Source organism: Stegastes partitus, unplaced genomic scaffold (assembly GCF_000690725.1).
Source record: "Stegastes partitus isolate 25-593 unplaced genomic scaffold, Stegastes_partitus-1.0.2 Scaffold45, whole genome shotgun sequence".
NCBI lineage: Eukaryota > Metazoa > Chordata > Actinopteri > Pomacentridae > Stegastes > Stegastes partitus.
The window spans coordinates 521,168-542,519 of NW_007577776.1; the positions used below are offsets into that span (position 1 = coordinate 521,168).

General features: G+C 41.3%; 1 protein-coding gene across 1 annotated transcript in view; it reads right to left on the reverse strand.

Moving 5' to 3' along the window:
* Nucleotides 1–21,352, reverse strand: part of glra1 (glycine receptor, alpha 1) — a 135,541-nt gene that overhangs the window by 13,631 nt on the left and 100,558 nt on the right. Inside the window, exon 10 of the mRNA XM_008306316.1 lies at nt 12,485–12,631. Coding sequence (XP_008304538.1) covers nt 12,485–12,631 — 147 coding nt within the window. The remainder of the gene's footprint in view (nt 1–12,484; nt 12,632–21,352) is intronic.

The window sequence follows — 21,352 nt, forward strand, 5'->3', positions numbered from 1 at the left end:
CTCTGTGCCGGACCAAGTGTCACAGCCCTGATGTACTGTATGATTATCAGACTGTGAGATTGATCCTCTGTGTGTGTTCCCTCTACTCCATTCACAACAACTGTAAAGTCACGGCCACGACATAATGAGCTGTCACTGTGAGTGACCGGCTAATTTTTTACACTGATGCTAACGAGGCAAGATGCTGTTCTCAAAGTCTGCGAGGAAAGTTGATCAACGGACATTCAACCAGTAACTTGGAGGGAAAGCGCTCTCCTGCGGCGTTGCTGCGCTCATACTGTAGCTGCCAGACCAGCCATCACCCGGATCAGTGCCTCTGTCTGGCACTCACACCTCCTGTGCCAAGGTGAAACACACTTGTTGCTCAGTCTGGCCCCTGCTGTCTTGCTGAAGGTGTCTGGTTTTATTAAAGATGTACGATGGACCGCTAAATCATTTAGTTTCTGTTACGCAGTCGACACCATTTTGACTTTTATTCATGTTCTCTCTTCTATCCTGTGACCTTCATGAGTTATGTTCATCTGACACGAAAGCATTTGTGATGTGCTGTCGTGTCCTGCTCGATCTGCCAGCGGACTATAGATGCAAATTAGCTGGAAGCTATAATCTGGTACGGTGCGTCACATGGCGATATGTGTGAGCTGTGGACTGTCCCTATTCAATAAATAGATAATAAAAAAATAGACGTTTGTGGAAATATACAGCGCTTAACAAACATGTTAGACCACCACCCAATATAAGGTTTATGCTGCAGCTGTCCTAAATTAACAGCATTGTTAATTATCAACAGCATTTCTTATGTTTCTGTAATGGTTAATACAGCAGTATGTAGAAGCTCCTTAACCACAATGATATTATTAATGCTAAAATATAATTATTGTTGCTATGCATGAATTTTCAAATTCACTGTTTTACAAAAAAAAGCAAACATAAAAAACAGCAAAAATAGTAAAGCACATTAATTACTTCTTGATTAAGATGTCAAATTATAATTATTTACTTGCATTCTTGAACAGAAATTTTTGTTTTAGTGGTTGAAAGTTATGCTTGATTAATTTCTGACTCCTCAGAGAAGCCCAGTGAGCCGGCTCAGACGCTAAGATTTGGGTATAAAAAAGCGAATTCAGTTTGAAATTCCTCATATGCTGGATGAGACACACACACACACACACACATATATATATATTATTTCACGTGCTTAACAAATGAGACGAGTGGTCTAATAAACGTGTTAAACACTGTAGTGTGAACTGTCAGAACTGAAATCTATTCTTGAAGATGAATTGACGTTTAACAAGTCATGGAAACATGTCATGGCATCTTTATTTATTTATTTATTTTTTATTAAAGTCTAGTTGTAATGTTTTAAAACAACTTCTTTTGGCCGGATGCTGCAATTGTTTTGCACAATCTAAGTCTTATTGGCAGGTGATTTGGATCCAAAACTATGATAATCTTGTAAAAGAACCAAAAAGCACACTGTCAAAAATACTTAATCTGGGAACTGTCAACCCTGTCTCCCAGAAATTCCAGTCCTATACAACTAAACTGCCTCCTGTATATGTTTTGAAAGAAACATTTTCTCACTGTAATATAAGAGTACGATGTAATGAGAAAGGCTTCCAGTTTGATAGGGCCACAAATGCCACATAAGAAAGATGGAGGCAAATGGAGACGACAACACTTTGACCCAACTATTAGTCTTAGACTCAGGTTTCCTTTCACTCGCTGTTTGTCAGCTTTAGAAAAACATCATTATTTAATTTAAAACACGACCCTTTCACAACATATTTAAAGCTTCCGCCCTCATTTTCAGGGTTGGCAGAGTGATGAGCCCTGCCCCATCTAAAGCATGACTGGTTGGCTGCAAAGGAGCAACAGCAGAGCATCAACATAAATGAAGTTCGGCACTGATCTTGACTGGATCACAGTCGTGGTTGCAGTTCAGCTGACAATGTTTGGTCTGAACACATGAACACTGTGAAGACATGTCTTCACACTCGGATCCAACATGGCGCCGCGGATGGCTGGCTCAGTACAGCACTCTCTAATACTTTGGTTTGTTATTATAATTCTGTTTTGTTTCTGGGGCTGCAAGGTGGTGCAGTGGTTAGCACTGTCGCCTCGCAGCAAGAAGGTCACTGGTTTGCGTCCCGGTGGGGGCACCCGGGATCTTAGCGTGGGTTCTCTCTGGATTCTCAAGCTTCCTCCCACAGTCCAGAAACATGTTGAGGTTAATTGGTGATTCTAAATTGTCCGTAGGTGTGAATGTGAGTGTGCTTGGTTGTCTGTCTGTAAGTGTAGCCCTGTGATAGACTGGTGACCTGTTCAGGGTGTCCCCTGCCTTCACCCTGAGTCAGCTGGGATAGACTCCAGCCCCCCATGACCCCAGTGAGGATTAAGCGGTGTATAGATGATGGGTGGATGTTTTGTTTCCAGCACTGTATCCCTGATTACATGCAGCAGAGAGGACCTGAAGAACCGCCCCACCCTGGACACAACCTACAGAACGATGATCCAGACACAGGAACAGCTGCTTCCCATCGGCCATCACTCTGATAAACATCCAGATGAGTCTAATAGCAGGAGCAGCTCCACTGCATGAATGTAACTCATGCATATGAAGTTCCAAAAGCTTCAATATTACGTATATATGGTTTAATAACCATATTTATTGCTAGAATCACGATCTGCACGATTTGTACTAAACTTTGTTTTTGTTTCTGCTGTTTTTTTTTGTTTTTCTGTTATTTTTTTTTTTTACACATAACTGTCGCTGCACTGAGTAGAGCAACACTAACTTTCCTTTTGTTTTTCTTTGTACCTGCTCTGAAAGCACAAAAAACACGTTTCCTGGAATATACTTGACCAATAAATCTGATTCTGGTTCTGGTTCTGTCACCACTGGTATTTATGTCAGACTAATCAGACCAGGCTCTCATCTGAAGGGATGCGGTTGCAATACTCACTATGACATAAAGACGGTCACATTTTGATATAAACCCTCAAAAGTTTGGTGACGCTGTTCCAAAATACGGTTTAAAAACGTGTTACATGCAGCTTCACAAAGCCGTGCTTGTGTCAGCATGACTGGCTGTTATTAAGCACATGACTGGATTTTGGAGGGAGAGGCAGGACATGTGTCAAACAGCCACCGTCTTCAGTGTTACAGGATTCTCCCAGAGGCTTTTCTTTCAGAGTGTAGTCTCTCCTTTCTAACATCTCTGGTTCAGACGCCGTCATGCTGCCTCCACTTCCTCTCTCTCCCTCTTGTGCTTTGTTTCTGGAAAAAAAAACTTTGTGAATGGTGCTGCAGCGAGCGCCTCAGCGGGCTGGTTTATACGTGCTGGAGGCCAGCAGCTTCCTCTGCAGTGAGCCGAAACCTGACTGATAGCCCTCTCAGAGCTGTAATGGAGGGCTGTGGATCACATTAGACTCACATTAGAAGGACTGGCCAGAGAGGTTAATTAAGAACGTGTGATGCCCAAGGACCAGCTCTCTCTCTCTCTCCTCACAGGGAGTGGATGGGGTTTCACCATCATCGCCTTTGTTTCATAGCAGAGCAGTTAGGATTAATGGTGATGATCGCATTGAGGGTGCTCATACGTTTAATAACGAATCGCTTTCTTCTGTTTTTATTGTGCTTGAAATAAAGTTTTTAAAAAAGACCCGAGGAGCCGAGTTTAAAACACTTTCCCAATGATTCCTCCATTTCCACCAAATTATGCAAACCTCTTGGCAAAATCCTGCTTCAAATGCAAATACCTCCGATTCCTCGCTGTGTCTTCCGACTGTCCTCAGAAGTCCTTTTAGCTTTGCCAAGGTTAGACGGGAAAGTAGAAAAGCTTCTTAATGTTTGCAGGTTTTTGTGGTGGGAAGAGTTAGTTTGTGCATAAGTGGCGGAACGTAAGCACAGTTTGGAAAAACTTGCAGGTTTGAGATACGCGCTTTGCTTGAGTACCTCCATTTTTTATGCTACTTCACACTTTTAATCTGCTGCTTTTTGCTGAAGGAGACGCTGCACTTAACTTTTTTCTTGATGAATTTGTGTCACACCTTCTGTTTTTTCAAAAAGTTCTACATAACCACCGGGAAAAAAATGAATATGCAGATATAAAGTTGTAAAAACATCCGTCTGTAGTCAGAGTCTGTATAAACAGGATCAATAATCACAGTGAAACCACAATGAGGAGAAGAAGGTTTTTTCACTTGAGGGATAAATTGTGAATATTTCGGTGATCTATGCTCCTGCAGCATTGTTTCTTCACTGGGTGTAAATCTTATGACAAAACTGTGTTTGAGTAGTTTTTTTGGGATATTTGTGGTATATGTAGATTTTTTATTAAAGCCCAGTGGCTCGTCAAGTTTGCTTCTTTAGATTAATTACCTGCCAAAACATCCATCCATCCATCATCTATACACCGCTTAATCCTCACTAGGGTCATGGGGGGCTGGAGTCTATCCCAGCTGACACCCTGGACAGGTCACCAGTCTATCACAGGGCTACACTTAGAGACAGACAACCAAGCACACTCACATTCACACCTACGGACAATTTAGAATCACCAATTAACCTCAACATGTTTTTGGACTGTGTGGGAGGAAGCCGGAGAACCCGGAGAGAACCCACGCTGCACGGGGAGAACATGGAGACTCTACGCAGAAAGATTCCGGTGCCCCCACCGGGACGCGAACCAGCAACCTTGTTGCTGCGAGGCAACATGCTACCAACTGTTCCACCTTACAGCCCCTGCCAAAAAATGATAAATAAATATTTTTCATGTGTTGCACTCCAGCCTCTGGTAGACAACATGTCAAATAACTTGCTAACAGTTTGCATTTTTTTGCTTTTTGGATATCAGGTGTCCTGCAGTGCCGATGAGCGAGCCCTCAGCCCTGAACCTTCACCCTGACCTGAACCATTATGTGTCATTTTTAAAATAAGAAAAAGCTTAAAATGTATTGACATGAAACAGCATGCTTTCCACATGCAGCTGCATTATATCACATTTTCTTATCAGTTTGTACGTGTGGTGGCTGTTTACGCCTTCTGCAGGTAGAGCTTATAATCCTGACAGATGCTGAAACAGCAGATGAAGTCAGATGAATTCTTTCCTGTGTGTCAGTTGTTTGGATTTTAATAGAACACTTTTCTGTTTGACGGCTTTCACTGGCTGCCGTGTGTCCTGTTCCTACCTGAGTTGTGTTCTCTTGCTGTCGAGCTTCATCTGTTTTTATTACATTTCCATCCAGTATACGGTGATGTTTCCTCTGCGTCTAACGTTTTTGTCATCCGCTCGATGCTTTTGTCAAACTGCCAGACAGCGCATTTATTTTTTAACGTGGGCTCCTTTGTGAAAAGGCAGAAGGATGTCCTCAAACAAGAAGTAATTAGAGGGACCTACAGGATTTCTACCATTTGATGGGTGTGCTGACATCATAATACTGCATCAGCTTCATATTGTGTGAAATTTAAACTCAGATTTCTTTGTTAGCTAATTTAAAACTAAATTCAACTTGAGGTATCCTGATGAAACTGGCTTGATAACTAAATGTGTCTTCACCTTCAGTCCCCTCTCTTAACTCAACATGCCTGGACCACGTCAGACGGTTGACACTTGAATTTAAAAGTAGTTTTGAGTGTAAATGAAAAGATAATGTCCGTCACTCAGTGAAGTTTCTTTCAAAATGGTTATGCCTCAGAAACCTGACTGATGACTTTAGATTGTTCATTCACTTGCTGCCAGATTATCGACAGAATAAAAATCTCTAATGAAAAAAATGTCAGGCTGCAAGGTGGCTCGGTGGTTAGCACCACTGCCTCGCAGCAAGAAGGTCGCCAGTTGGCATCCCGGTGAGGACACCTGGGATCTTTCTGTGTGGAGTCTCCATGTTCTCCACGGGCAGCGCGGGTTCTCTCCGGGTTCTCCATCTTACGGTGGCCCAGAAGTGTCACAACAAAACAAAGGCCACAACACAACACAACGGCTGCAACGGACGTTGTTTTTTTTAAATCTGGAAGTTATGCTGTGAAGTGCGCAACCACAGGAAGTGGACAGAAGCCGGAGATTGTTGGAAATAACTCGAAAGTAAGTAAAATACTGATAGTAAATAGTGTCCATTAATCTCAGTATGTGCTATTAGTAAACATTATTTACTATCAGTATTTTACTTACTTTCGAGTTGTTTCCAACAATCTCCGGCTTCTGCACACTTCCTGTGGCGTTGCGCACTTCACAGTATAACTTCCAGGTTAAAAAAAACCAACAACTTGGGTTGTAGCCGTTGTGTTGTGTTGCGGCTTATTTTGTAGTGTTGTGGTTAATTTGGTTGTGTTGTGGCTTTTGTTTTGTTGTGACACTTCTGGGCCACCGTACCGGCTTCCTCCCACAGTCCAAAAACATGTTGAGGTTAATTGGTGATTCTAAATTGTCTGTAGGTGTGAATGTGAGTGTGCTTGGTTGTCTGTCTCTAAGTGTAGCCCTGTGATAGACTGGTGACCTGTCCAGGTGAACCTGCCTTCACCCTGAGTCAGCTGGGATAGACTCCAGCCCCCCATGACCCTAGTGAGGATTAAGCGTTGTATAGATGATGGATGGATGGGGAATAAAACGTCAGACAGACTGTACAGTCACCTGAATTCACCTTGAAAAAACGTCTCCTTCTTCCACACAACATGACAGCTGAGATCCTGAATTCACCTGTTTTGTAATTGGAGCTTAAAAAAAGAATAGAAAGTTGAAGATTCCTCAATAACAGAAATGCTGTCAGCTGTAAAGTCAGTAAGACGTCGAGCGCAGCCGAACAGACGAGTCACATTGCGTAACCAGCCGACGGCCTAAATTCACCTCCTGCTTTCATCATACAAGCAGAAATAAATTGTGTGATATAAAAAAAAAATATGCAAAAGGTTTGGTGTGCCAGATGTGGGTCAATCCTGACCCTGCGGTCCTCTTTCACTCTCCCTCCCCTTCTGCTGTCGGGGTGAGAGGGGGTCGAGACACACAGAGAGAGGAACACGAGCAGAGCTTGTGAGCGAGCAGAGCCGTCGCACTTTGTGTGTGATTTCCCTGAAAGTGCAGCGGCAGCTGGACTGCTAATCTACCTCTTCACCTACCATCACGGCTCAGGGGATTGGGGATTACAACAATGGGATTTAGGATTTATAGTTTTTTTTATTTTTATATATTTCTAACCCCTGGAGGCCCCTCCCCCACTGCCTCACTGTGCTTTTATTGACTGTGAGGCTAAATTCAGCCAAACGCCTTCATTTGGTTCATATAACAGTGAAACAAATGCTAAGGTTCATTTTTGATCTTAAAAACAGAATTTTAATTTCCTTTTGGTCCTCATTGAAAGTGATATGAAGTTTGTATCTTTTTAACTGTAAAAAAGCAGCTTTTTTTCTTTTCTTTTCGGCCGGGCTCACACAGTTAAATATGCAACCTGTGATGAGATATCATAAGTCACCGCTGCATGGATGAGAGCCAAATGTATCTGAGTGGATTTTAAAACTTTAATGACGACACTGAAGCATGGCTGGGGCTTACCCCCGGTTACATCTCTGACATGCTAAACCTTCACGAGCCTGAACGCTTCTTTGCATCCGTTAGTTATTACTGGGTGAGGACACACTGTGGAGAAGGGCTGAAGGTTTGTGGTACCTCAGCTCATTTCACTGAGTCAGTTCAGCTAAAATGTTGGATGTGCTTGAACTCCTAACTTCTACTCTCCCTTCTCACCAACTAGATCACTTGGTTCACTCAGCTGTGTACCAGGAGCTCCTGCAAGAATACCTATAAAACCATGTTATTTACACTTCAGCTGTTTTCCTGTCGTGACTTTTGGAGTCACTACCAGTGATGCTAGTCATCAATGTTTTAGCGAATAATTGCTGTCAATAATTTAACTAATTAAATATTTATTAACCAACGTGGGAGTTCAATTTTTGGAATTAAAATTTTTTAAAAACTAAAATTAAAAAAAGTGAAATCTGATTCAATATGATGTGAAATTCAACCAACTTTTATTTTATTTATTTATTTGTTTTTTGTTTTTTTAAAAACTTAAAATATCAGTAGGAGCCTGTTGGTTGAAGTCATTTTATGTTAGATTTAGGTTTGTACCACTTGAACTGTCTTGCTGTTATCATTAAAGACATGTTGGTTCAACGTGACGTGTAACGTTGATGGAATGTTTGTCACCCAACTCATTATTTTGCATTTAAGCAAATACAGATGTTTACACTTACAACCTGTCCTTTTTTTTCTGCCTTGAAACAATTTTATTCTTTTATGTTTTATTCTGTTTTTAACTGTTTTTACCTCCCTTGTTATTTTTTCCTTCTCATAGAAAACTTACAACTCGAACTTTACTGCATAAAAGCAAGAAAAAAGACTTCGTTTATATCGCTGGGCTGTAAAAATCCTAAAGAAAGCAAAACAAAATGCCAAAAAAGTTGTTCTGTTTTCACCCAACATTCCAAAAATCTGCAAAATAAGTTTGCACCCGTCAATAAAACGAGATTCTTCGATGTGAAACCAGCAGTGAATCTGCTGATGAAGACGGACAGGCGGGTCGCCACACACCGCTGAGTTGTCCTTAAGTGCTGCATTTTATCATCGATAAATCCATCAGTTAGTAACACATATGCTCGACGGACGACTTCAACGGAGAATAAATCCATTTCCATAATTGATTAACTTGTTTATCAAGCAGCCAAAACGATCAACATTTGCTGCATCCAGCTCATCAAATATGAACATTTGCTGCTTTGATCTATTTTGTATCACTGCAAACATCTGTGGGTCTGATTAGTGGGAAAAAAAAAAAATCTGTAAAAGATTCTTTTACATCAGAACTAGTTGGTCCGACGAACCTCTCTGGGTCTAAACTCAGATGGTGCAACCTGGAGTTTCCTCCCGTGGCGCCACCTTTCTCACCTCACGAGGACACGAGGGTCCTCATAAATACGTGAACACGCGATCGCGCTCGCACACACCGAGACATGTCAGACTCAATCAAGCAGCTCGAGTCGTGGCAGGCACGAACACATGCCCTACAACACCGAAATGCACAGCAGCACTCGTGAACGCACTCATGCATGCTCACCGGCTGCATAGATACCATCTCGCTCGCTCGCTCGCTCCGACACACTCGCACAGACTCACAAATCCAGCCCAGTATGGATTGTTTACTGCAGGCGCATTGTTGCATTTCTTGTGGGCGTTTGCGTTTTCCTGCCCTTCACCCACACAAACCACCAGCTTTACAATCAGGCAGCGCTTCCATATTCTCTACAGGCCTGACAGCTTTACTCTTTATTCAATACAGCAGCCTGGGACTGATAAATCCAACCGGACAGATAGAAATTGATTGATTAAACGCTTCAAAGACAAAACCAACCAAAAGAAAGTAGAGGAAAGAAAAAAGAAAAGCCTGAATGCATCTCAAGTCTCCTCCAGGGAAAAATTGACATTGTGCTTTGTCATTTTAACTAAATATATCCAAAGCAGTTTGGAGAAATTAAATAAAGTGTCATACTTTCGGCTTTCCGCGTTTATGTTTATTTCATCAGCAGTAATCTTCACAGGCGGTTAGACAGCTGATGAAAAATTTAAGGCGGTTCTCTGAGACGTATTTGTTTTTAACTTCACTGGGATGTCAAGATAAACTGTGTTGACGTCATCGTGCTGTTGAGATGCTGCTCAGACAAACAGATATCAGCAGACACACACACACACACACACACGCACACACACACACACACGCTGGTTTCTTAAAATATCGAACGCTGAATTTGTTCTACTGATTATTTTTTCTACACAAAATAATCCTCTGCTGTAGTTTATGTTTTTGGTTTTTCTCCCACACTGTAAAAAGTACTGATCCTAACAAATCTCCTTCATCTGTCTGCTTTAGTGAAGTCCGTGGATGTTAGTGGACTTGATCGACTTGAAATTACAGTTTACAAATACTTCTTTTGCATTAAGCGTCGGATGTCACGACGTCTACGTTTCTTCAGTTTTTTTTGCTGCAACCCAGCTGCTGTTTTCTTTTTTCTTTTTAAAAAAAAGACAGAAAGAAAAGAAAATAACAGCAAGTTTAATTTCAAAATCAAGCGTTACATTTTAAGAATAAGTAAAGCAAATACTTAAATTGGATCATTTTAGATGGTCCAATGATTTTTTTTCTGGCTCAATTTGTGAAGTTTAAGAGGTCAGTAACCATATTGAACAGAAATCTAAACACTTTGGTTGTTTTGTTTTTTAATATCTGATAAACAAAATTAACAAAACAAGTAAAGAAATAAATAAATAATTAAAAATTTTATTTTTTACAAGTATTTCCAATTCTTCTAATTTTGGTGCTGAAGATTATTATTATTATTATTATTATTATTATTATTTACTGGCTACAAACTCTTTACAGCCAAAACTCCTCGATACCAGAAAACCCTTCGTCTCCGTTGAAGTGAGTCCAAACAGAGCACTCTATGAGCCGACACTCCTCGGTTTGAATCCCGAGGAGGAAACAGGATCAGACATTTCTGTTACTCCACCGTGTCAGCCTCTGGTCTCAGGTTTCACTTTTCTTGTCGTTTACATGAGATTTAATGTGATGTGTGTTAAATAATCATCAGTCCCTCTGCTCGTTACTCACTTCAAGTATATGTGTGGGGACACCAGCTGAGGCAAAACAGCAAATAAGCCCCACATGGTGCATTTTAACATGAAGATCACATGACAGGAACATGAGATTATTTAGACCCCAGTTCACACCAGCTGTTGTGGTTTGCATGTCAAAGTATACGTACACTCACAGGAACTTTCTTTCTGCGCCGCCGAGACCAAACGTTTCCATTTTCAAAGGCCAGTGATTAAAACCTCTGCTGCCATCCAGTCATTTGGATTTGCTGGAAGTAGTTCTGTCTGTTTCCTCACTAAATGTCATGACTGTAAGAATTAGATTTTTGGAGATATTAAACTTTTAAAATGGCAAGTTAAATGTTTTTTTGGTTTTTTCTGAGACAGTGCAGCAACATATTTTCAGAATCTCGTCTGAACTGATACAGTCTGATCCTTCGGTCAGTTTGTTGACTGTGAGGCAGAAAAATGTGCAACTCTTTTCCCCCAGATTGACCTTCCTACCAAAGTTAATGTTGAGAAAGAAGCATCATTTCTCAACCAAAGGAAATACTTGGACAGTGTACAAGAGGCGTCCATGAGGCGGGAGGTGAGGCAGCAGGAGGACCTTCACTCACTAAGGCTTGTGTCCTCTGTGGGAACGTTAGCCATTTACATTTAGTTTGGCCTTGTTTAGGTATCAAAACGATTTAGTTAAGTTTAGAGAAATGAGATGAGCTGTGGTTGACATCTCCGCATACCTGCTTGTTAATAACTTGGTTAAAACACCACTAAATGTCTCATTCTTTACTCTGTCACCCAGCAAGTTATAAAGTACGATGTTTCTTTTGAAATACTACGATGGAAAGAATAAGACCGAAGAAGCAAAAACCCCCTGATGTGATTTTCATCCCTTTACAGAGACTAAGAACAGCATTCAGCTCAACACAGACACACATACCACACATCCCACCTCTAAAACTTGCACTCGTCGCTGTTTTTCTTGTGCATTTCCCACAAACAAATGTTCCCTCCCTTGATTTCACCGTGTTTTGAGCTCTTGTACATCACAAAGCCATTATGAGCCTTGTCTGTGTTTGCTCCGTGGCTCAGCCTTCGGTCGTGCTCAGCGCTCGGCCCATGAAACATTCATGCCTTGTGTTTCTGCCCGGTGATGATGAGCACCACACAAAGCTAATATCAAACACGGAGTGAATCTTTCAGAAGGCCCGAAGACGAAGGGGAGCTGGGATTCTGCACAAACTGCAGCCTGGTGTTCGCAGCGACAGAAACCGCCACAGCGACAGAAACCGCCACAGCGACCGCCTCACGACGACCACGGTTTATTCTGCACGGGGCTGCTTTTCCACACTAGTGCTGGTAAAAATGACACATCTGTGGATTTAGATTATTTGTTGCTCCTCTATTTGGTTTGTTAGAGACAAAAACATGGGACAGGATCGTTTAAATTCTTATGTGTGGACAAAAATCAACTGCTGAACTACTGGACCACTGGAAAACAGACCTTCATTACCTTAAAGCTCCTTTGTTCTTGTAAACTTTGTCAAACGTAAAGATCTGAAGGATTGTGGATGTGAGAAACTAATGGTATTCATCTCTGTCAAATCTTTAAGCACAAGAAGCTGCTGTTGAATTTGCATTTTCAGACGTTTTGTTATTCAGAATCACCTTCGTCATAAATAGAATCTAATTTTTGAACGCAGCTCATCCGTTCAGCTGATTCCTCAGCTGACACGGTGAACAAACGACAGACGTGGCGGAAAGATTAAAAAAACAACAACAAATGTAAATGTGGATGTAAATGTCTGATCGTATCACAGATGTGTGAGAGCGTTCACCTTCATGTGTCGTCGCCTCCGTCTGAAGCGCAGCAGCTCCTTGTGCTGGCGGGCGATGAAGTTGACGGCGGCGTACTCCAGCAGAGCCGAGAACACGAACAGCAGGCATACGGCCATCCAGATATCGATGGCTTTTACGTAGGACACCTGCAGGCGGGAGACAAAGAGCAGGAGAGCGTTTGCAGGGCATCAGAAATGAAACAATAAGAGGTGATGTGTTATTTGTTGATGAGTATAACAAGACGACCAAGACAAGGAGTCATTCACTTCTTCCTTTCCTTCTAATCCTGGTCCTAATTGCTAATTTTTCACTCCTAAATTTATGAAATCACACAGTTTCGTGCTTCATTATCCACCCAAAACTGTCCATATACCAATCTGAGATAGAAACAAAACAAAAACACAACCAAGAGAAAACCTAAACTCCCCAAGAAATGGAAGTATCTGCGTTTGTGTTCAACTCGGTTTGTGTATTTCTGAGAAAACAAGGAAAAGGCAGTGTTGAGTTTAAAGCAAATCAGATGAACTGTGGCCATGTTGGATACCCAGTGGCGTTTTGTTTGTTGTCTGTGGGTGCAGCCTAACTTGTCCCTGTCGCTACGACCATTAAATGAAGTCATTTTAGAAGGTAGTTTAAATGCAGCGGCACAAATAATAATGTGGTGCAATGAATCAGGTCATTTGGGGAATATGTTGCTAAACTATGAGGTGAAATACGTGCTACAAATTTGATAGATTCCAAAATTAGATTCATAATACATTTATAATATGAGGGAAAAACACATAATTAAAATTAATTGTATGGTTTTAAACATGAAGAGGGCATCCTGCTGGCTGGATGTGTTCTGCTTGCTCTACTGCTTGGCTTCAGTGACATTTCCTGCCACATCTTCACCCAGCTGATAAGAAAAACAACACAGGCTATGGTGGGCTAAACTACAGCGTTACATTAAATGGAAAAGTGTGAACAAGCTTTTCAACACATTTGAATTTCAAAGTTTTAGTCTCAAATTTCTCATTTTACTACTCATGTGACAAATCCTCACAGATTCTCAAGTTTTTTTGTTTTTTTTTTCAAATGGAACAATGATCAATTAACTTAGAACTAAATGGAACTTTTGAGAAAGTATAACTAGCTTAGCATAACGTTACTCAACCCCTCAACACTCTTCCAGCTGCTGAATGGCATCAGGCCTAAACCATTTTAAGATACCACAGCAACATTACGAGCCGGTCATTATATATATATTTTTTTTTTTCTCCACAGTTTTAGGAGTGAATTTTAGGGGTTAGATGTTCCAGAACCTGAGACTGAACCTGAAGTTGAACCAATTTATAGCAGGTAGCTCAGTAAACATCACGTCATTCCATATAAAACCAAACAAATCTGAAAGTTCCCATCTGACCTCCTCAGAATCACCTGATTGAACAATTGGAAAACTGGTTTTACAGAGAAAACACAATGGCTAGATCAGGGGCCCGCAACCTCTGCTGCGGCTCCTTGTGGCTTTGGAAAATAAATAGTGAGCATTTTAATTTAAATGTATTTTATTTTAGCTCGTTAGTTTTTAAAATGTGATTCTAAATTTGAAGGTTTTTGTGAACTTGCTCAAAATATGCATCATAACCGCCGATGTGCGACACTCGCCGGCATGTGCAGTGGTGCCACCTTGATGATGCTCTTGCTAAATCTGGCAACTTTCCAAAGCCTCTTGGCGATTTTTTATTTAGATTTTTTTGTCAAAAGCGACTAGCGACAAATCTAGTGACTTTTTCTGGTGTTATTGGAGACTTTTCTGGTGTCTTGGAGACTGATGTGAAAAAACGTATCGTTCTGCAGCTACTGTCCAGCGGTGCTGCCGTGAGCTCCTCTTGTCTCAAAGCGCTCACAGGCGGTCAGCAGTCTGGTCAGCAGTCCAGCTGCAGGCAGCAGGACAACCAGACACCATGTTTACTTTGCTGCAGGTGGATAGTTTAAGATCGGCTTTTTATTTCATAAATACAAGGGTTATTCAAATAGATATTTAGTATTTTATTTAAAGGTAACCTTTAACTCTTTTTTGTTGTTGTTGGAGTTAAAATGTTTTTCTTGCAGAAATAAAATGTTGTTTTCTCTGTAGCAGTTTATTGATTTCATAAATGCAACACACTAGTTTTTTTTAGACATAGCATAAAGGTAAAAACGATACATGCAGTATTATCTTCATTTGAGATTTCAAAGGGGTTTTGTGGCTCCCAGTGTTTTCTTTTCCATGGGAAACGGTTCCAAATGGCTCTTTGAGTGTTAAAGGTTGCCGACCACTGGGCTAGATGATGAGCCTGGTTTCACAATGTAGGTGATAAGACCTTGTAGATGTGATGTGTTTGACCAAGCACCCATCCCACATGGTGATACGACCCTTTAAAAAGTATCTGAAATGCACTTTGTAAAGTTTTCTCTGCTGAATTATTGTTTCTAGGACTCTGCGTTATAGATATCAAATTGTTTTGCTGTTGAAATTGTGATATTGTTCTATGATTGATGCTCAAAACTGGTTACAGAAACAGTTGTGCTGAACAAAAATGAGATTTTTTCTTGACACTGTGACATGTAAAATGGATTTGGTTGGATTTTAACAGAGCCCAAAACTGTTTTTTTTGCAGTTATTGTTGCTGTTAACTGTCTATCTGCTTTGGTTATGAAGGCATGAGAGCTCTACAAGGCTGGAAAAATAATGCAAACTAAAAAAAAAGCTCAAAATTTTGACTAAGGATGATGTCCTTCAAGGACAACTAGGAAAATATTCATAATATGAAGGTACAATTACAGCGTATTTATTGTACCAGATGGATTGAGCCTATTACAAAAGCAAATAAAACTTTTCCTGAACACACTGAGTGCACAGAGCTCAGATAACAGGTTTATGATGCTCTACGTTTATAAATGGATTTAACCGATTACACGTGGACAGTGACACGGATATAAAACCGCAACCCAAGACACAAACCAGACAAACATGAGCAGCTTTTAACATTAAACGAGGCAAGATGGCCACGGTGAGGACTGTCCAGATAATCAGGGCTAAATGAAGTCTGGTTGGATCATTGTCTGATTGCTATCTGCCTGCCAAGTGCCATTATTCAAGTGTATTCACCCCGGCCTGTCATTACAACTCTCCATCTCCACACGCAATTACACCGTGCAAGCCTGAGAGGGAGAGCCCTGTTCTGTCACAGAGAGAGAAAACCCACAATCAGCCGTTTAAAATCCAATTAAACTATGACTTTGGATCACTTTACACAAACACGCAGCGCTTATCGTCGCCGCCGCTGTTCGGCCTTGTTGTGATTCGTGCTCGTTTGCGCCTGCTTATGAAAACATTTATCTTGGAATGCCCGAGTGACTCCCACCCCATCCCCCCCGGAGCTGCACCGAGCCGCTGAGGCCTAAATGGTCAACTGGTTCACTCGGTTTCATGGTCATCCAGGCAGAGCGAGGGAGCAGAAACAGAGCGAAGATTTTTCTAGAGACGGTGTTTTAAAAGCGACTGACTTTAAAGACGACTCGAGGAGCGCAGCGAACAATCAGCCTCGAAAGTTAAGTAGTTCAGCGCACGGCTAGCGTTTAACTCCCCGTTTCATCTGAACAGAAACACAACAATGGAAACCAGTGTCTGCTCTCAGCCTGGGGTTTGAGAGGTGCAACCTTTTCTATCACTGAGCAACACTGTTTGTGAAGCTTCACAGTGTTGTTTTGGAGTTATAATATTAGCACGAGACACTGAGAGAAAATGAGACGCAACGACAAAAAAATAAAAAGTCAAGAACTCTGCATTTCCATTATGAGTTTGAAATATGCGAAACAACCTCCTTAATGGCCTTTTGTTGCCTGGAAACTGGCACAAAATACAGCCTTCTGCGGGGCGATTCTGGGAAAGTAGATCATTAAGCGAGCTAAATGAAGCAGATGGCGACGGAGCGGGTACGCCAAATTGTTGGACTTCGTGTCTTTAAACTGCTTATTTCCTGGTGTTCTTTTTTTTTGTTTTGCTGACAATTTGGAGCTTCATGACGTCCTCCAGCAACATCGAGCAAAACTGAACCTTGTGTTGGTGGTAAATATGTTTTAAAATAGCTTCTAAAAACCCCTCAAGAAGGGTTACAACATCTAGTGTGGCATTGATTATGATCTCTAAAACCCATCAAGTTACATATTTCTAACTTTTTTCTACAATCCCTTCTTTAAACAGACTGAGCTGTAACTCTCCACCTTTGCATAGAATACATTTCTCTGTATTGTGCTAATGTAATGCATTGCTGTTTCTAAATTCGGTCATCAGCTTAGAGCCTGAGGCGGTGTAGCCGGATGTTTGTGCCACCTTGCCTCCCTGGATGTGCAAATGGACGTCGTTCTCACTGCAGCATGTTTCCAGGAAGGGCTTCTGGGCTGGTTTCCACTAACTTTGCTGTTGGCTTTGTATTCATACGAGGAAGAAAGATCTTGTATATATTGTGCTAATATAAGGGCATCGTCATGTTAATGGGAACCTATAGGTGCGGCTCAAATAAAAAGCAACAAGCAGTTTAATAAATTAGGTTTTATGGGGACGAAATAACTTGAAAAAGTAATTATTAGAAACGTGTATTGTAAAACTTATAATGATCCCGATGTTGTTAGTACCTACCTCTATCTCTACCAAGTAGCACCGCTCACCTGCAGCTCGAGCATGTCTGCTCACCTGTGGCTCTGCTTAAACACTGTAGAAGAGCTCCACACTACACAGCAGCACATTGTAGTGTTTGAGTTTTGACTCAGAAGAAGTCATTCCGGGGCCTGTTTTGATGGGTTGGGATGACATAATCATCTCGGTAATCGCATCAACTCAGCACTGTGTGTAATTTATGCTCAAATATCAGAATGATGCTGTAGTTCATGGCCTGCTCTCTGCAGCATTAATAAACAAGAGTAATAGATTACATGACAAGGTTATTCTCATCATAGGGATCTTTATATTTTGCCACAAAAAGGAAGATTAAAATCTCACTTTGTTAACTGAAGTGTTGTCAAAGAAAAGCCCACATGGCTCTGTGTGAGTGTTAAAAGTAGCCCGTAGCTCTGACTAAACTAAAACCAAGTCGGCCTCGTCCCCGCTCAGTCGTGTCCTGGCTGAAGCTGAATGCTTCTGACAGACAAACTGACCAGTGAGGCCTGCTGAGCTGCAGCCTAGGTGCCTTCACTGTACTCATGCTTCGTAGGACAATGTTCCAGTGTTCAAAGATGAATGAGAGGAGGGCCGCAGCGCTGGCGGTTTGTCCAACTGGACCGCTGATCGGCTAAATGACTGACCGACTGAGCGAGTGGATGTTGAGAGGGACTCTCTTCTACACTTCAAAAAATGGACGTCATTTTATTTTCTCAGTTTTTCTTTTTAAAGCAAAAAATGTTAAGAATATCCAGTTTAATGAGCCTGTATTAGAGGAACACAATAGTTTTTGGTGCAGCACATAGAATTGAATTTAAGCTAAATTAAATGGTTTTTCTTCTTTTTACTAAAAAGTTGTTGACAGGATCTACACACACATTGTTCTTACCTTAACAAATCGACCATTTCATGAACAGCCCAACTTGCTGACATGGGAAGCAGGAATCCCTTTGAGTGTCTCAAGACTTTTATTAATTATTATTATTGTTCATAGAAGCATCTTATTTTAGCTTTAACAACTGTCAGTGATTGTTTTCCTCACGTTTTAAACATGCATTATCTCAGTGTAACTATCGTTGGCTGCACAGAAATCCCAAACTCCACTTATTCTGGTTCTTTACAGCTAATTTAGGTTCACTTTCTGTCTGTAGTTACAACATTCACCAAATTTTGTGGCACAAGGATGTCGCATAATCTTAAAGCCACTTTACCTTATGGCCAAATTGAAGAGATTCACCTCCAAGTTGTCCATGTCTCGATAACGGATGGGCTTCTGGGGGTTCATGCAGTTTCCACTTGGTCTTGTTTATAACATGTTAAAGCTGTTTGTTTTCAAGCTGTTTTTTAAGTATTTTTCCCCAAATGCGTCAGCGCTAACAATAGACAACCGAACACTCATTGCCTGTATTGTACCAGAGTCGAGGTGATCGTGGTTGACGTGAGCGATGCACTTTTGAGTTGTTTTATTTTTTACCGCATACTGAATTTGCACCAATCACAGCTTGCAGTCTGTCACAAAACCTGCACGAGGGGTGAAGAAGATTGAACGGGAGGATTCAGAGCCAGACGTGTGGGATCAGGAGTGTCAACAGCTGTGGCATCCAAAGTGTTACGGAGCACAGTCAGTGTCAGACCTGGTGGAGAGAGCAAACAGCTTCCTTGACATCATAGTTTTGCCCTCGGAGCCACATAAGGCCTTCGACACACAGCTGCGTTTCTCTCTGACATAAAGTCCGGCTCGATTTTTCTTTTTACTTCCAATCCTTGCCTCTATGTTTGAAAAACTCATCAAGGATTCTTAGAAAGCTGCTAAATGCTGCTCGTTAAAACTGAAAGAGCAGATATTTTGTTGTTTACTATTGTGAGTATTTTAGTTTTTCTTTCTTTTTTTTTCCTGAGGTGATAATAAACAGTGGGGTCCAGAAGCCTGAAACACTTCTCTATATTTCACCTCCTTGAAGCCAACCACTCACATTCACTTTGTGTCAGGAGCTACCGTTAGCAGCACGTCAGCATCAGCTGCTCGGCTAAGTTCTGTCCTCATCTCCTCCTCCATCTTGCTTCATCTGACGCGGCGCAGCAGTCGCATATGAAGAGAGCCATATGTGTAGGAGTGTGTGTGCCTGTTATCAATCACACAGAGAGGTGTGTGTGTGTGTGTGTGTGTGCGTGTGAGCAGTGTGCCCACCTAAGCTCAGCTGTGCTGTGTGATCATTATTGTGACAGATGAACTGCGGAGGAATCACGGTTCACTTGTTCAATTTTTAGAGCGCATGAAGCACCTAATGTCAACAAACACTGTGTGTGTGTGTGTATGTGTGTGTGTGTGTGTGTGTGTGTGTGTGCGTGTTGAGGATTACAGCTTCCCTGGACATAATTATACAATCCTACTAGCTCACGCAAACTCGAACTGTTATTTTTTTCTCTCTCACTAATCTGAAAATCCTGAACAAACACAAAGACTCCTCTGGATTTTTTATTTTTTTCATCTTTGTCACCTTAAACTTAAATTTCTCTTTTCTGTCCTTCTCCTCTCCTATAGTTTCTCTCTCTCCCCCCTCCATCTTTCCTCTTTCCTCAACTCTATCTTTATCAATGAAAAGGACATTTTCTATTCCTCTGTCTTGTTTTTTTTTTTTTTATTATTCTTTCTTCCCTCTTTCTTTTTTCAATTAATTCCTATCAAGGTCTACAGAGTTTTTTCTTTTCACTGCCGCTGTCCTTGTTTTACGCATTAATTATTCATAAAAGAAAAGAAAAAAAAAACTGTAGCTCTCTGTCTGAAGTGAACCAAGAAATGGAAAAACATCAGTCATCATCAAGCCTCATGCCAATAATATTTTTTTTCTCTGTGTTACCGCTGCCCTTTTCTCTTTATCTTCATTTTTTTCGACATTTGGATGGAAACAAAACAAAGCTGTTTCTCAAAGCTCAGTGGAGCCATTCAGGAAATGAAAGAAAGTGAAATCACCGTTCAAAACAAGCGAGGCAAAATTCATTCAAATCACCATCTTGACAAATCATGATCGAAAATCCTCACAGTTAAGCTCAGACGTTTTCTTTTGATCATTATTTTATATCTCTGACTTGTTATGTCTTATAGAAGTCTGACATGCTGAGAAATAGACCTTTTCTTGCAGAGTTCGATGTGTAGATCGATAACCACTCTAAGTACATAGCTGAAGAGAGGAGAACATTAGCGTAGCTTAGCATTGATGCTAGAAACAGGAGGAAACAGCTAGCTGGGCTTCATCCATAGTAAAAACAACAGATGAACTAACGGCTCTAAAGCTCAGTATTTAACACACATATCTTGTTTGAAGTGGACAGTTGGTTGATTTCCTACAGTCTTGTCATTACGGTGAGGCTGTCAGGAAAAAGCCGTTTTTAAGAAATGCACAAAACTCCTTCTATAATCACAGACTGCATTTTTCTTTTCTGTTTTTCCAGACAGATCAAGCAACATGTGATCAAAAAGTCAGTCTTTCCTGTTGCACATGAGCGTGGCAGAGTTATTTTTGAGTCATGATTCTCTGCCAATTTGCACAATCAACATCAGACCTGTCAAGTTTCTGTGATCACTGGCAGGTACGTATTGGTAATTTCATAATAGGCCTGCAGAGGCAACACCATGTTGAAACGTGCTCAAATCCTCGGCCCAGAATAAGAACACATTCCCGTTGAGGATCATCATTGGAGGTGATGATGCAGAAACTAAACAGCAGTCTTCAGTGGAAGACTGGAGAAGATGCACCAGGTCAGGAACTGGTCCCATAAACTTGACCTCCAGGGTCAGCGGCGATTTCTACTGTAATGTCCTCAGGCCTCTAAGCAATGAAATGGTCTACACCTGTGTAACGTCTTTTATCCTCAGTTTGGTTCTGCATGGTGCTTTACAATGTCCATCCACACAAACAGTGGTAGAGCTGCCATTCAAAGGGCTCATCTGCCATCTTGCCCAAGCACACTGGGGGCAGGGATCAAACCACCAAACCTTTCGATTAGTGGACAGTCCCAATATTCAGTAAAATAACCTGAACTGAGTTCTTCTTTTGGCACAGCAACACGAGTGTCACTCCCCACCCACCCCACTTGCCAGATTTGTCTCCCTGTGACTTCTTCCAGCCCCAAAATGAAATTCAAGTTGAAGAGTTGCTGCTTTCACTCAGCAGGGGAGATCCAGTGC